This window comes from Fonsecaea monophora (assembly GCF_001642475.1).
Source record: "Fonsecaea monophora strain CBS 269.37 chromosome Unknown Scaff214, whole genome shotgun sequence".
Taxonomy (NCBI): domain Eukaryota; kingdom Fungi; phylum Ascomycota; class Eurotiomycetes; order Chaetothyriales; family Herpotrichiellaceae; genus Fonsecaea; species Fonsecaea monophora.
This window is the reverse complement of record NW_019174145.1, coordinates 1-16,195: the sequence shown is the minus strand read 5'-3', so window position 1 is coordinate 16,195 and position 16,195 is coordinate 1. Positions and strand designations below refer to the sequence as shown.

Sequence of the window (16,195 nt, the reverse complement as noted above, 5' to 3'; positions counted from 1 at the left end):
TCCTGGGGACCGTCTGACTATATACCTTCGAGTAATTTACAGGGCCCTACCGGCGCTAGTCCGAAGGCCTTCGGCCGAGGACTAGCGTGACGGTCATTACACGTCCTTGGCATTCCTGCCAGTCACACCCACAGCGGTAGGGGTTCACGTGCAGCTCGCTTATACGGTATCGATACTCATTGGACGTAAGAGTTCCGCTTTAAGTGGAGATCATACCCAAAGACGGCTAGCACGGACTACAAGTCAATCTACCAAGTAGAAAAGCAGGCGAGGTTGAAGCCTACATTCACGAACGCGCTCCGACTACTTTGGTATGGGTGGGATGCGACTCTAGTATTCCGAACCTCTATTTAAGCCTATGTTCACATGTGTGTGTGTCTCTCTCTTCCTCCGCGGCCAAAATGCCACGTCATCCAAGCGTCGAGAAAGCCCGACCTTCACTTCTTCAAGTACCAGGCGAGATCTTCATCCGGCCTCCCCTCTCTCTTGGTCGTCCCGTTGCCCATGAAGCGGAACCGATTGCGACTTCTGTAGTGGATGTTGAAGTCTTCCGGCCGCAGGCTTTCGAGCATTTCGTAGTAGGCGAGACCGCTGCCCGCCCAGACGGCGACGACCTTGCCGTCGACGGTGTGGTTCTTGAACCAGCTCCTGCACCCGCCCGTCCAGACCGTGGTCTGCAGGATCTCGTCGGCGTACGTGTTGAACTCCTCGGAGACGTCCTCTCGGACGTCGACGTACTTGATGTCCTCTTCGGCGATTTTCTGCGCCCATTTCAGGATGTAGTCGGCGGTCCAGCCCAGGGCGCTGATGAGGGACCCGTGTCCGACGGGGGCGTTGGGACCACTGAACATGAAGAAGTTCGGGAAGCCCTCGACGCACACGCTCAGGTACGCTTCGGGCTCGTCCTTCCACTTGTCGGCCAGATTGGTGCCGTGAAGTCCGACCAGCGGGTAGGGCGGCCGGTGACTGACATCGAATCCCGTGGCGCAGACGATGACGTCGAACTCGTGAAGATTTCCATCCGCTGTTTTGATGCCTGTCTCGGTGATCTCGCTAATGTCTGAAATCACCAGCGATACGTGATCCTTAGTGAAGGACTCCAAGTAGCCGGGCCCTGGAGTCGGCCGTCGACATCCGACCTCCCATTTCGGGATCAACTTTTCCGCGAGCTCCTCATTGCCACCGAGGCGTTCCGTCATCAGCTTCTTCGCGGCATCAAATAGTCTCTCCTGGGCTGCCGAATTTTTGATAAACTGTTTATTTCACCCTTTGGTCAGTTATCGTGGACGCGCCCCCGGTACGGAAGAAAACAGAAACACGAAGTCAAGGGTCTTACCACAGAGAAGAGTTGGTTAGAGCCGTGCTGAATCTGTTTTCGATAGGCCTTCAAAGCCTCGGGGTTGTTGCGGAAGTTTTCCTTCTCTTCTTCGGTGTAGACGTGGTTTTCCTTTCCCCCGATCATCTTGTTTCCCAGACCCGGGATGATCCAGGTCGGGCCCCGGATGAAGTTGGTAACGTGGCTGGCCACTTTGGCAACCTGGGGGAGGATTTGGATTGCAGAACTGCCGTTCCCGATGATGGCCACGCGCTTTCCAGCATAGTTGAAGTCGTGGTCCCACTGGGCAGAGTGGACGAGAAACCCCTTGAAGGAAGACAGCCCCGGGATCGAAGGCCAACGCCAGCGACTCAGGTGGCCGCTGGCGGACACCAGGATGTCACACTTGTCTTCAATCACCCTGTCCCCATTCTGGACTTTTATGTTCCACTGACCTAGCTGCTCATCGAAACGTGCGTCAGTCAGTCTGTGGTTGTAATGGACGTCCTTCTCCAAGTCATATTTCTTGGCCGTCCTCTTCATATAATCCCAGATTTCTGGCCCAGTCGCATAATATGCACTCCACTCGGGATTCGGCTCAAAGGGGACTGTGAGAATTGGTCAATGGTTTGCAGGATGCTTGTGCTAATGGATACCTGGACATACACGTATAGATGTGGGCAGGAATGTCACTGTGTGGACCGTCGTCAGTGTTTTATGTTGCTGAAGTCGAGGGAATTTACAAACTGACCTGGCCACTCCGGGATAACGATTCACCAACCAGGTGCCACCAAGATCATGATTTGCTTCGTAGATTACGAGCTCGATGATCGAATCGAGCTTGTATTCATGGTAGATCTTGTGTGCGAGAGATAGACCTGCAAAGCCGGCTCCCACCACCACCATTCTCACTTTCCGCGTAGCTGTCCGGAGTGGCTCTGCGTACAGAGGAACCCATGAGCTCGGGAGAGGCTTACCACGGCGGGAGGCTGGGGCGTCTGAAGCTACCGGCACAACGCCATTGATCTTTGCGGAAGTCACTGGCGGACCACCGCTGATGTCGTTGGAAGCCATTGGACAATGTCAAATCTCGGATATTCCTTGTGTGTGATTCGAACGCTGGAAATGAGCGTCCTATCCATGCTCTATAATGTGTACCAGCTGCTGCCCCGTAGAGAAGTGACATGGCCAAGAACCCAGACCTACCGGTGCGTACCGGGCGTACACACTTGCACCCGCGGGACTTTGGAACGCCGCGAGGAGAGCGAGTATGGGGGTATGGGGGATGCTGCACAAGAGGGTCGGTCGTCCCTTGAGACGGATCCACTTGATCGCCCTTGCAGCATAATTGGTTGATTTTCCGCGGAGTCCGCGGCGCGCCGCGGCGTGGCGACCAGGGGGTCAGTCCCACAGCCTGCGCGGCGAACTTAAGCTCCAAGAATGTCCCATGTGAATAGAGGTTCCCGCGGGGTATTGATATTCTGGGGTGATCTACAGTCCAAGATGCAAGTCGCCGTGCTCCATCCTCGGCTGGGGGCAGCACCCAAGGGGACGTGCGGGCACGGTATGTATTGGAATCTCCTCACCAATGTGGTGAAAAGGCAGTGCAGGATTGAGACCAGGACCTCCTCATCAAAGTCATCAAGCTCAAACCTCTTGCTCATAACAAGACTGAGAAATAAGCAATGGCTTCGACTGCCGGGAAGCTGAACTTGCCCAAGTCAACGGTTGCAGTAGAGGTATCTGTGATTGATACGACGACATATATACGAAATGTCCCGGGCAAGATCTTTTTCAATCCTATATATCCCGGGTTGAAAGCTATAGCGATACCAGATTTCAGCATCCTCATACACCACAAACCCACTGGGCAACGCTTGCTCTATGATCTCGGATTGCGAACGAACTGGGCGTCGCACCTGAGTCCTCACCTCCTCAAAGGCCTCGCGCCGCTCAATCTGGAAGTCGATGTTAAGCGGGACGTGGGAAATATCATCACCGACGGCGGCATTCAGCCCTCTCAGATCAACGCGATCATATACAGTCACCATCACTGGGATCATACAGGAGATCCGACTCTCTTTCCCGCCTCCACCAAGATTGTGGTCGGTCCTGGCTACAAGAACAAGTATTTTCCAGGTTGGCCGACAGACGCAGATGCCAGTGAAACGACTTCAGACATCTATGTAGGCAAGGAGATCGTAGAACTAGACTTCCAACAAGGAAGCAAGGTTCTCCAGATTGGCCCGTATTCTGCCTTTGACTGGTTCGGAGACGGCAGCTTTTATCTGCTGAGCACGCCGGGCCACACTGGTAGCCACATCAGCGGTCTCGCCCGGACCACGGTTGGACATGGCGATGATACCTTCATCTTCCTCGGTGGTGATCTCATTCATCATAGCTCGCTTCTGAGACCCACCAAGTACCTCCCTCTACCCGAGAAGGTGCCAGAGAGCGCCGCAGGAGGTGAGAAAAGCACCAAGATATATTCCGATCTCCATCGACTTTCGAATGGAGGTCCAGGAAAAGGAGCCGCCAGAGAAAGTCCGTTCTGTCTGATCCCCGAAGACGGGCACATTGACGAGGATCCCAAGCTGGCGCAGAAGACGGTCAACGAGGCGTTCGTATTTGACGGCCATGAGAACATCTTCACCGTGTTCGCTCACGACGAGAGTTTGCTGGGTGTGATTGACTTTTTCCCCCTGAGAGCAAATGACTGGAAGGCCAAAGGGTGGGCGGAACAGAGTCGCTGGTCGTTTTTGGATTCCTTGACGCCAGCCAAGTAGTTGCATGATTTGAACGGAGTCAGAGACTGGGAGAATGTACCCGACTCTGTGTGCTATAGCCTCTAGGTACAGTTGTCCTTCTCTTTCGAGTTGAGAGTACACAGTGAAAATACCCTATGTCTATAAAAGGCATGAGTAGGTGTCCGCAGTCGGGGATACATAAATACATCTAGCAATTTATAGTCGTACAACATTGGTCCAAGTGCCGTCAGGGAGTGATATTCTCTGGTAGACTATGCCTTGTTCAACCGCCCTAAGCAAGCAAATCGAACGTTTCGGTCGTGAGAGAAGCATGTCTAATATCCCTTGCGACCCGTGATATTACTCCACTGTCGCTGCGTCGGACGGGCAAATCTAGTCACATCGGCAATTGTCGGCACCCACCCAGGTCGCTGTTACGCTCCGGTCCTATCGCCCTCTCCCTCTACAGAAGTATATAACTGAACGGACTAAGGAACATTTCAGGCCGGCAAAATATCTTCTAAACACCACTTCTTCGTTCCAACTGTAAGGAGACCATCTTACCCGTGCTCGAGACAAGCCTAGATTTCCAACAATGTCATCCTCTCAAGACCAAGACGTCCCTAACCACGTTATCGTCGAAAAGCCCCTCCTCAATAGTATCCCCCCTAACTTGACTCCCAGACTCGACCCCGTCTTCGTCGAATACTACCAGAAATACAGCGCGGGACGCCTCGCCACGCATCAGGTCCCGATAGCAGAATACCGTGCCCATCCGGAGAAATACACCATCTCGTACGGACGCGAGCTCGTCCCAGGGACGGGTGTCAGATTCGCCGATCTCAAGTGTCCCGTCGAGCAGGGCGAGATCACGGTTCGCGTCTACGAATCCGACAGGAGGTCCTCACAACAAGGACCGCAGCCCGTGTATATCAATTTCCACGGCGGTGGGTGGGTTTTTGGAGGGTTGTCTGTCGACTTTGATCTGTGCAAGAGGATCGTGCGCGGCCTGGATTGCGTCGTCTTCGACGTCGACTACCGCCTCTCTCCGGAATACAGGTATCCCGTTCCGGTGGACGACTGTATCGCCGCTGTGCATTGGGTCGGTCTCATCTGTTTTCCCCTTTCCATCTCTAGACAAAGCTCACTCTGACGCGGGGGTTCGCTTTAGATTCGAAGGACGCAGAAAGACAGATACAATCTCGACCTCTCTCGCGTGGCAATTGGCGGGTGCTCCGCCGGCGGACATCTGTGCGCGGTCGTCGCCCAAGTCTGCCGCGACCAGGGCATTCCTCTGGCCCTGCAGATCCTGACCGTCCCCATCGTCGACCTCGACGTCTTCTCGCCAGACGGTTCCCTCCGCGAGGACCAGCCGTATCCGTCCTACACAGACCTGGCGGAGACACAACCCCTGCCGCTCGAACGAATGGAGTGGTTTCACCGGCAATTTCTGGGTTCGCCGCGACCTCAGCACCTCGCGAGGGAGTGGAAGGTGTCGCCGATCCACGCTCCGAATCTGAAGGGGCTGGCGCCCGCGTTGGTGCTCACTGCCGAGATGGACGTTCTCCGAGACCAGGGAGAGGTGTACGCAGCCAGGATGAAGGAGGCGGGGTGTGAGGTTCAAATCATCAGGTTCAAGGGCGCACCGCACACGTTTATGCAACTCGATGGTGAGTTTCTAGCCGTGACTACTGCCGAGATTGATCGACACTGACAATTTTCCAAAGCGATTCTCGATTCCGGAAAACAGTACAACGCGGTGGTGTTGGAGGTCTTGAAGAAGGCTTTCAAATTATGAACGATGGGGCCAATAGCGAACACGATTGATCGAGAGAGTCCACATTGGGAGAATTCTGTACATTGTGACATTCCTGCAAGATAGTGGGATTGATGTCTCTTAGGGTTATACTATATTCGACCACTCAATCTATCTATCATTATGCACAACGGCCACCATCAACCTTTTTGAGAAGAGCGTGTTAGCGTGGTTCGGTTCGGGAAGACAAGTCAACTGGATTTGAACATACCGGAAGCTCAATGCCTGTGACGAATGCAGATTCTTCACTGGCGAGGAACAGACAAGCATTTGCAATATCTATCGTCTCTGCCGGATGGCCCATGGGCACCGAATCCTCCACCATACGAACCATTGCGGCGTCGGGATCTTTCGCCCCGCCGGAGAAGGCGTCTTTCCTAGATCTGCTGTCAGAAAATCTGTTCCCAATCCAAAAAAAAAGTGTGTTCCGTGCAGGTGTAAAAAAAAAAACGTACAAGCCTGTAATGGCCGGGCCCGGGTTCACCGTGTTGAAGCGGATCTTTCTCTGGGCGTATTCGATGGCAAGCGCTCTGGTCGCGTTGCTGACGGCGCCCTTGGAAGCCGCGTACCACACCAGTTTCGGCCGCGGGCGCAGAGCGCTGGCTGACGAGATGTTGATGAAGTTGCCGGGCCGGTCGTTTTTGAGAAAGTACGGCAGGATGACGCTGCCCGAGAGGTAGACCGATCTCACGTTGACGTCGAAGACCAGGTCGTAGTCCTTGTTGGTCACGTCCTCGGTGGGCTTTGCGCGATACGACGTCCCTGCGTTGTTGACCACGATGTCGAGCCCGCCGAACTTGTCCAGGGCGAGTGCGAGCAGCTTCTCCCAGTCACTCCTTTTGGTCACGTCGGCGACTGTAAAGACGCCCCCGGTGGCTTTGGCAACCGCCTGCCCGGCTTCTGCTGAGAGATCGGCAATGACTACCTTGGCCCCTTGCTGGGCAAAGAGGCCCGCAATCGCCTTGCCAAAGCCACTTGCTCCGCCAGTGACAATGGCGACTTTTCCGTCGAGCCGGCGGCCTGTGCTGGACATGTTGTGGTTGTGAATTGATTTTACAAGACAGGTAGACTTTGAGGGTGTGCAGAATACAACGCTTTGTCCGTGTAAGATGGGACTGATGGGAGAGCAAGCGCGCGCGAGATAAAGGGACTCGTCTGGTCTAGTCACCTACAACTGCGTGACAAAGGTTCCTCGTGCATGGGAAGGGGGGCTCGATCAAATGATGTAACTGACCCCACACTTTTTGTTACCCCACGGGGATTTCGGCCCGTTCGGCGCGGAGATCGCGGCGCGTAGGTTTCAGTCTCTCGCATCCCTGTCGGACAAAGCCTCGCGCGCGCCCGAGATTGAGGTTTAGTCAATCCTGTGACGGTCCCAAGTCGGTAAGGAATTACACTCTAACGAGCCTTAAGCTCCTGGAGTGTGGAGAACTGGGATGGGAATACGAGCACCTCTATAGATTTTGCAATTTGGGCCTTCCAACGATGGCGTCCAGGGAGAAACTCAGTTCGGTGCTTGTCCCAGACCTATATCATGGGGTATGGGGCCCAGCGTCGAACAGTCATGCCACGCAGCTTGGGGCGAAAAAAACACAGGAACCCAACTCAGGTGACGATTCCAAAAGATGGCGAAACACGAAGCAGCTCGTATCAGTGCCTTGAACCTCACAGTGAGTTGTCACATTCCCCTGCCTCCTGTGTGCAAACAGAGTCTGAACTATTATAGATTGTGCTTGCGCTTTGCTTTGGGAGCTTGACCTATGGCTACTCCTTCAGCGTGGCCGCGACGACGTTGGGCCAGGCTCCGTTCTATGCGTACTTTGGCTTAACGACCGATCCCACCTCAGACCGGTATGCCTTTACAAACAGGATCATCGGAGGTCTCAATGGCTGCTACTCTGCCGGGGGTGTCATCGGATCACTGCTGGCTGGCTGGTCCTGCGATGCCCTTGGGAGGAAGAAGACGCTCTACCTGGCCACTCCGATTGGTGTCATAGGAGGCGCGTTCCAAGGCGGAGCAGCTCACCTTGCAATGTTGTTGCTTGGTCGAGCCCTGACTGGTATTTCTGTTGGTAAGTGCCCGATATCGCACGCTGCACTTTGAGATGGCGATTATGGATCTCACCATAGACAGGAATACTGATGGTCTTGATCCCAATGTTCCAATGCGAGATTTCACCTCCCGCCCAGCGTGGCTTTCTCGTGTCTCAGCATGGTATGTACACGCTTGTCATTGAGTCCTAATTCAGGCGTCCCTCTTTGAGTCGGAAACAAGACTGACGGGAATCAAGGTGTCATCTTGGTCCTGGGATACGCCCTCGCCGGTTGGATCGGGTTCGGCTGTTCCTATACGACGAATGCCGCTTTTCAATGGCGATTCCCACTCTGCGTACAAGCGCTTTGGCCACTCATCATGTTCCTCCTCATACCTTTCATCCCAGAGTCCCCTCGCTGGCGTAAGTTCGAGTCCTGTCCCGTCGCAATTTCCCAGTGACTGACCGTCAAACTTCCAGTTCTGATGAAAGATCGCCGCGACAGTGCGTGGGAGGTCATCAACCTGTTACACAACACCGACAAGGATTCGGACTCGCATCACATTTCTTTCGCACGTGAAGAGTTTTACCAGATGAGCCACCAGGTGTCGGCCGACCTCCAAATCTCTCGGACCGAGACTCTGTCCACTCTCTTCACCAAGCCGTCGTACCGAAAGCGCATGTTCTGTGCATTCATGACCATGTTTGCGACCGAGTCGACCGGGATCCTAGTCATCTACAACTACAGCGTCATCCTTTACACGGGACTTGGCTTGTCCAACAAGATTTCGTTGCTCCTCGCCGCCGTCTTTGTGACGATAGCGTGTATTGGGAACGGTGTCAATGCGCTGCTCATCGACCACTTTGGCCGCAAGGTCCTTCTAGGTGAGTAGTGAAGCATCACTTCTCTCCCTAGCCAAAGGGACCACTAAACCTGGTTTGAAAATAAGCAGAGCTAACCATGTCACAGTCGCTGGAATTGCTGGCAGCCTTATCACTCTCATCATCGAAGCAGCCATGACAGCACGATACTCCGGCACCGACAACAAGGCTGGGCTCAAAACAGGCGTGGTTTTCCTGTTCCTCTATATCGCCTGGTAAATTGCCCTGCCCTCTTATCAAGTAAAGGCTTTTTTATGCTGACCGAGCTCTCTCCGGATAAGTTACGCATCCACGCTCGACGCCACCTCGTACGTCTTCTGCACCGAGATCTTCCCAACCCACCTCCGCGCCCGCGGCATGGCATGGTCCCTGGCGATCCTGTTCCTGTGCACGATCGCCTACCTTATCCCCGCGCCCACCGCCTTTGCACAGGTCGGCTGGAAATACTACCTCCTCTTCATCGTCCTGTCGACCATCAATCTGCCCCTGATCTGGTACTTTTTCCCCGAGACCCGGGGCCTCGCTCTGGAGGAAGTCGGCGAGATCTTCGGTGACAAGATCGAGGTCAGACTCACTCACCTGACCGCCGAGCAGCGGGAGGCGCTGGACAAGGATATCGAGGCCGAAAAGGAGACGGTCGAGTTGGAGCATGTCGATCAGGTAGCAAAGTAAGACGGCGAGAGAGCCAGAGATCTTGTGCGTCATTTCCTGACCTCCAAGAGATTGTTGGCTTTGGTGGCGGACAAATGTGGATGGATGGATGTGTTGCTAGTATCGCGTACATTTTATTTCAAATGGATCAATGCTTCTTCATAAAACAACCATGTACATTTACAATACACGATGCCCTCTAAAGGGGCTCCGAAGGGTGTGTGAAGGCTTTGGGACATTGGTGTAAATTGATTTATGCGAATGGCGCCCATTTCTAGGGCTCGTCGATAAACACAGAGCTCGTGTGATGGTATAGTACGGACAAAGGGTCGGACATTGAATCAGACTCAGGATAGTTCAGTTGGCAACTTGAGAAATTCTACAGCCTCGCCATCTTCGCATCCAGCGGTAGCGATACGGACACCCTGTCAATGATGATGAGCTTGCCATTCTTGAAATTTAAGAGGAATGTCAGTGACCAGTATAAACTGGCAAAACTTCTAGTAGCGTGTCGTGGCCTAAGTAAATGCCACCTATGGCGGTGCGAGTGACCCTGGCTGTCCTCAGTCAAAGCCCTCGAAGACGTCTTCTTGCTGCTGACTGGCCTTGACATGCTGCCGGCGGAGCTGCTCGACCATCCGCGCAGTCTCGGCCTGGTATTCCTTCTCGCCCTCCGTCATCTTGGTGAGCCGCTCGTGTTGTCGTCTCGCTTCCCTCCTAGATCGCTTGACTTCCTTGGTTGCCTTGCGCTCGAGCTGTTCGGACCAAGCCACAGTGCCCTGCTTCCGCTTCTTGGAGTCGGCGTCCTTGCGACCCGCAGTGAAGCCGCTCGGACCCTCCGCGAGCATTTCTTTCCGATGCTTCTCCCGCTGTTTGTCCTTGTATCCGTATTTGTCCCAATCGATGTCAGGGCCCTGGTAGGGTTGTAGCTTGGTATTCTTGAGCTCGGCGATCTTCGGCATCTTCAACAGACCCCAGGCAGCTGCGTGGTCGTTCCAGTCAATGCCACTCAAACTGAAAATAGACTTCGCATCGTGCTTCGAGTAACTCCTCACCCAGCTGACAAACGCCCTCTGACCTTTGTCGTACAGTGCTCGATCCGTGAGCACAGTCTTTCGAAACTTCTCTTCAACCTCACGGCAGTCATCCTGCACTTCGGAAGGACTAGGCTCTAACAAGGGCTCAATCGGGGTGTGTCGGACTTTTAGAAATTCCACATAATCTTGCTCATGAGGGAGTAGAAGGACGACACTGAGTCCTTTGCGGCCTGCGCGGCCAGCTCGTCCACATCGATGCAGGAAGACTTTGGAGTCTGATGGAGGGTCAATTTGTACCACCAGGTCCACAGATGGAATATCCAAACCCCTCGCGGCAACATCCGTTGTCAGAAGAACAGAGGGAGAGGCAGAGTCTGTGAAACGGATAAAGTTCTTCTCCCTGACATTTGCTGGATGCTTACCGTGCAAGGGCACAAGCACTGCCTCTGAAGGCATGATCGAGGGAAGCAGGTTCTGGAAGTAGTCCACCGCAGCACAAGTGGACAAATACACGATGGTCCGCAGCGGCATTGGATCAAGGTGTCTTAGAAGAGCTGCTAGGAACGGGAATCTTTGAGAAGCTTTAGTCACTGCATAGGTCATCTTGAGACTTGCAGGGGTCCGCTTGTCTTCCACTCCATTGGCGCCTTTCACTTTGACTTCAATTTTCACGGGGTTTCGCAGTCCCACGCGAATCAATTGATCTAGTGCTTCGCTTACGCTTGCACTGAACAGACCCGTCCTCCGCTCCTTTGGTAGCAGGTTAAGAATCTTGGTCAGTTCGTCCTTGAACCCATGGTCGAGCAATCGGTCGGCCTCGTCGAGCACGAGCACTTCAAACGAAGATTTCGGATAGTGGACATCTCTTGAGGTCATGATATCGACCAGGCGACCTGGTGTCGCGACTAGCACATTCGGCGAGGTCTTGAGGAATTTACTCAGATCCTGCGCCGGTGTGGTCGAACCGCCCACAAGTAACTGCGGGAGAATTTTCAGAGTGGACGATGGAAAAGCCTTTGCGTCATTGTTCCCGTCAGATTCGTCTTGCTCATCCGACGGCTCGAGCGCCGCAGCGGAAGGCGGGTGGAATCTCAGTAACGACACCAGGACATTGTATATCTGTGTGGCCAATTCTCTCGTGGGAGAAACGACGATGGCACCGACGTGGTGTCTCTTCAGCGGCTCTTCCAGTCTCAACAACTTTTCCACCACCGGTATGAGATATGCCAACGTCTTTCCACTCCCCGTGACAGCTTCAACCACGACGTCCTTGTAGGCCATGAAGAGGGGGATGGTCGAGGCTTGCACTGGTGTCATGCGCGTGAAATTCATGGCGGACACTGCATCGAGGATCCATGGTGATAGTGGGGGGTTGAGGGTATCCCACGTTCTCGAGGGTTTCCCTCTGGATGGGACTTGTCCCCTATCCGGGGCCATGAAGTGTCAGTAGAAATGTAGACGGCGACAAGAGAGTAGCAGAAGGGAACATGCAGCGCAGCGCAGGAAGAAGTCGTCGGTATTTCTTCGGGACAATAATTATTTTTTTCTATCCTTATCGATAAACTAAAACTCTTGCCACTTTAAGAAGTATCTTTCAGACACCAGCTCGTCCTTTTATGCCAGAGCCAAAACCTCCTTTTCAATCGCCTCTCCAAAACTGTTTGTGGTTCCTTTCCCTCCCATATCCGCCGTAATGATGTTTTCTTCTGCTCGCGAAAGCACGTTCTCGACAGCCTTTAGCATCGCTGCCGCAGCGTCCTTGAAGCCAAAATGTTCCAGCATCATCTGACCCGCCCAGATCATTCCCACAGGGTTGGCGATGCCCTTGCCCGCAATGTCAGGTGCACTGCCGTGCACAGGCTCGAACAGGCTTGGAAATTCACCTGTCGGATTGATGTTTCCTGACGGGGCTATGCCTATTGTCCCTGTGCAGGCGGGACCCAAATCTGAGAGAATATCTCCAAACAGATTGCTCCCGACGATGACATCAAATATCTGCGGCCGCTGGACAAAGTGCGCCGTCAGGATGTCGATGTGGTATTTGTCGACCTTGACGTCGGGATATGATTTGGTCATGTTCTCGACCCTCGTGTCCCAATAAGGCATCGTGATGCTTATCCCATTACTCTTGGTTGCGCTTGTGAGGTGTTTCTTCGGCCGACTCTGAGCCAGGTCGAACGCGTACTTTAACACTCTGTCGACTCCGGTCCTGGTCATCACCGTCTCTTGAATGACTGTTTCCCTGTCGGTGCCCTCGAAGATTTTCCCACCGATACTACTGTATTCTCCCTCGGTGTTCTCCCGAACGATCCAGAAATCGATATCTCCCGGTTTCCGTCCTGCGAGGGGACACCGCACGCCGGGCATTAACCGTGCGGGCCGCAAGTTGATGTACTGATCAAACTCGCGGCGGAACTTGAGAAGGCTACCCCATAGACTAACGTGGTCAGGGACCTGGTCCGGCATGCCCACGGCGCCGAAGTAGATGGCGTCAAACTTGGACAGTGTGGCGTTCCAGTCCTTGGGGAGCATGTCGCCGTGTTTTCGGTAGTATTCACAGCTCGCAAAGTCGAATTCCTCGAACTCGAGGTCCAGGTGGAATACCTTTGCTGCCGCTTGGAGACACCGCACGCCGTGGGGCATGACCTCAACCCCGATTCCATCTCCAGGGATGACGGCGATTCTCAATTTCTTGTGTTGAATCATGGTGACGGTTATTATAGCTGCGATGTAAAGCCTCTTGACACAATAATGACCAGCTTTTGGGACGTAAGAGGACGTCCCTGGCTTGTTTTGCTTGCGAAAATCAGTATATATATCATCGTGGTTGGGGTAAAAGTTTGCCCGAATATCTTTTGGCCGACCCTGGTCAGACACGGCGAAATCGGAGTTCTAGTTCGGAGGATATCGCCGTGATAAACTTAAGTCAATTTGTTGCCAGAGTCAATGCACTTGTTGCATTGGTTGGAACTCGTGAATGAGAATAGATTCCTCCCTAAGATCCTGGATTGTGTCGTCTACCTACATATGCAGGGACATACAAGTGATGTTGCTGTGCTGCGGGCCCTCTGACATAAGCAAGGCTGGCCCACCCCTATCCCTCATCTCTCGCTGGGCATGACGATCAGATGAATGACGTATAGTCAGTCTTCTTGTCGGCCAAGGCTAGCTGGCTAGTGATAGGGGTTGCTTGCTTTGGAAGACCAGCTCATGCGGACACGCCCTTTTCTGATAGCAGCCTTAGGATCTAGTCTGTATCTTTGTCACATATGCCATATCTCGGGGAACTGTGACTCGATTATTGATGAAAGGAGTGCTTGCACAAGTTGCGGAAGAAATAGTTGATGTTTTCTCTAGCCCTCTGGCCAGCAATTTGAATATCTGTGCCTTTGTCACTCTCGGAAGGCCGTAAACACTGACATCGGCGACAACCAGTGTACATATAAGCCACGTAGCCGGTGACATTCGGGATCGCACTTCGAGAAATATGATCATACTTCGGCCTTTCTCTGCTCGCTGCCTTGATAGCCACATTTATATTTTGTCGTCAGCCACTGCATGTCCTCGATCACGTGTATTGATTCGTCAGTAAATGATATGATTGACTGGCTCGTCTGGGACCTACAGATCCCTGAATCGCGCCTTGTTTAGGGAGCAGGCTGATGAAGTCAAGTTGAATCGGAGCCGGTAAAGGATCAAGCGATCTTCGATGTCCTCCTCTGGAGCAGAGACCGGAAAGTGTTTCTGATAATCGCTGATGTAGGAGCGGTAGATCCTATGACGCGGCTGGTTCCATGCGCCGAGCTCATCTGCGCACATCAGTTCCTTGGTCGTCGACTATACGGGCTAATCGGACGGCTTACACTCATTGTGAGCATACATGCCGCTGGTGTCGAAGATGACTGGGTTTCCTGTTGTCGCGTCGACAGAGGTATTGCCGTCCCATAGGTCGCCATGCACTATCCTCACCTAGGTCTCTCTGCCTCCTGTGTCCAGAGGTCGTAAGAGCCCCGGGATGACTTAGTGCTGAATGACCCAGTGCATCTGCTGCATTCCCTTGTGATGACCATGTATTTCTTGTTCGAAGTTGAACATTTTGCTCTCAAGTGTGGAGAAGGATTTCTCCCAGGAGCTCGTCCATTAATTTGTCTGTTCGCAAGCACCCATGGTAGTGGGTACTGGGAATCCATGCTTGCCGTTGGGCGAAAGTCCCTCGCGGTGCATTTTTGCAACTTTGGCAGCCCAGGAGCCCTCATAAGAGGCTCGGCTGTCCAGACCGGCCCGTCTGGAACGCTAGCAAACCTCCGTGCCCTCCGTGCTGCCCCTTTCCTCGTTTCCAGACTCAAAGAGGGCACGTAAATTTCTCTGCGAAACTGATTCGATGTCCAGCGGCGGTGCGGGCTCACGGTGAAAAATTTGCTCATTCCCTTGCCTTTTTCCGTACCGTCGTCCATAATTTCTCCAGACATAAAAGAGGATCCCCACATTTGTGTCGGTTTTGTGATTCATTTGTAGTTGGCAGTCACATTCGCAAAAGGAGCACTTGAGGATTCCCGTGGACTTCAAGGGCATCGTGTTCGTGGACGCACCCTTAAGTAACGCCGATATCTTGTGGTGCCACCCGTTGGTTCGCCAATGCAAGCAACAGGCCCAGAATAAGAGCTTGACCTGATCTTTCCATTCCATTCGAAGCTCCGCCTCCAGCTCCCATCGCGTTTCAAGCACAAGTTCTCCATCAATCATGCGTGCATCGTTTTGGAACAAGACGCCTTTGCGATGCAGTCCGCTCGATCGCAAGGAGGATACGGGATACCCGTATCTCTCACCTCTTTCGTGAGCACGAAGAACCGACTCGATAAACGAGCGACTCATTCGAATATCAATTGTTCCTGCTAAGTACCAATATTCGTATACCGCCGAATTCCATTTGGACATAGACGGGTGCTGACCCTCGCGTGGACAGCAGACATACATAAGCGGAGAGCGCCATTTGAACATGATTCCACACGATAGGCAGGGAAGATATTCCGGGTAGTCAGGCTCGAGGCATTTGTAGAACCGCAGCTTCGTACTTAAATCACATATTTTCGGGTCGAGACCCCTAAGTAAGAGGTGAAGCTGTCGGCAGCAAATACGAAGTAAGAGTTGATATTCAGCTTCCAGGAAACCTGTGATCCGAAAGAGCAACTCGTTTGGCAGGTTAAGAAGTAGACTACGGGGATTTGAGGTGTTTATGGAGCTCTCCGCGGTGCCCTTGATTCGCGCGCCGGCTGGGGCTGTGATTTTAAAGATATTCTGTGCAGATCTAAAGACGCGAAGCATCCGAAACTTCTGCTTCGCGGTCATCGTGAGAGATGTGCGCCTTCTCGGGGAGAGATCCAGATGTGGGCTGGAAGAGTGTGAGCGTGAAGAAGGGCACAGAAGCGTGCAGTATTATTTCATCACGACGCCAGGGACTACAGAGAAGTAGGGATGAGAATTAGCAGTCGAGATAATAGGAGTATCTGTTTCGAGCACCAACTCGAAGTCACTTATGTTGGGCGCACTATTTTGAGGTGTTGGTACAGAGCTTCCGTAGGTGTCAGCGTTGTCTCAGATGGATCAGCCTGCGGTTGACAGGTGCTAGCGCACTGAGTTGGCGCGCTAACGCGCGTTGACCAATCAAAAAGTTAGGCTAACTTTTCTGCCAAACGAGTCTGAGCACGGATACGTGA

At 53.2% G+C, this 16,195-nt stretch overlaps 7 protein-coding genes across 7 annotated transcripts; 3 read left to right on the top strand and 4 right to left on the bottom strand.

Moving 5' to 3' along the window:
• Positions 1-437: 437 nt before the first annotated feature.
• AYO21_12061 (hypothetical protein) lies at positions 438-2,389 on the bottom strand (the record flags this gene model as incomplete). Its single annotated transcript, XM_022661902.1, has 4 exons — positions 438-1,253; positions 1,337-1,923; positions 1,982-2,007; positions 2,067-2,389. 4 exons carry the CDS (start codon positions 2,387-2,389, stop codon positions 438-440), a joined length of 1,752 nt encoding a protein of 583 aa, XP_022505794.1.
• A 611-nt stretch (positions 2,390-3,000) lies between these two features.
• AYO21_12060 (hypothetical protein) lies at positions 3,001-4,101 on the top strand (the record flags this gene model as incomplete). Its single annotated transcript, XM_022661901.1, has 1 exon — positions 3,001-4,101. The coding sequence occupies one exon, from the start codon at positions 3,001-3,003 to the stop codon at positions 4,099-4,101; it is 1,101 nt and encodes a 366-aa protein (XP_022505793.1).
• Positions 4,102-4,657: 556 nt separating this feature from the next.
• AYO21_12059 (hypothetical protein) lies at positions 4,658-5,860 on the top strand (the record flags this gene model as incomplete). The annotated part of the gene is made up of 3 exons (XM_022661900.1): positions 4,658-5,164; positions 5,234-5,732; positions 5,790-5,860. 3 exons carry the CDS (start codon positions 4,658-4,660, stop codon positions 5,858-5,860), a joined length of 1,077 nt encoding a protein of 358 aa, XP_022505792.1.
• A 139-nt stretch (positions 5,861-5,999) lies between these two features.
• On the bottom strand, positions 6,000-6,911 carry AYO21_12058 (hypothetical protein; the record flags this gene model as incomplete). The annotated part of the gene is made up of 3 exons (XM_022661899.1): positions 6,000-6,023; positions 6,090-6,255; positions 6,334-6,911. 3 exons carry the CDS (start codon positions 6,909-6,911, stop codon positions 6,000-6,002), a joined length of 768 nt encoding a protein of 255 aa, XP_022505791.1.
• Positions 6,912-7,503: 592 nt separating this feature from the next.
• On the top strand, positions 7,504-9,465 carry AYO21_12057 (hypothetical protein; the record flags this gene model as incomplete). The annotated part of the gene is made up of 7 exons (XM_022661898.1): positions 7,504-7,548; positions 7,605-7,950; positions 8,013-8,093; positions 8,170-8,334; positions 8,392-8,796; positions 8,882-9,008; positions 9,075-9,465. 7 exons carry the CDS (start codon positions 7,504-7,506, stop codon positions 9,463-9,465), a joined length of 1,560 nt encoding a protein of 519 aa, XP_022505790.1.
• A 542-nt stretch (positions 9,466-10,007) lies between these two features.
• On the bottom strand, positions 10,008-11,813 carry AYO21_12056 (hypothetical protein; the record flags this gene model as incomplete). The annotated part of the gene is made up of 1 exon (XM_022661897.1): positions 10,008-11,813. One exon carries the CDS (start codon positions 11,811-11,813, stop codon positions 10,008-10,010), a length of 1,806 nt encoding a protein of 601 aa, XP_022505789.1.
• Positions 11,814-12,095: 282 nt separating this feature from the next.
• Positions 12,096-13,187, bottom strand: AYO21_12055 (hypothetical protein; the record flags this gene model as incomplete). Its single annotated transcript, XM_022661896.1, has 1 exon — positions 12,096-13,187. One exon carries the CDS (start codon positions 13,185-13,187, stop codon positions 12,096-12,098), a length of 1,092 nt encoding a protein of 363 aa, XP_022505788.1.
• Positions 13,188-16,195: the final 3,008 nt, after the last annotated feature.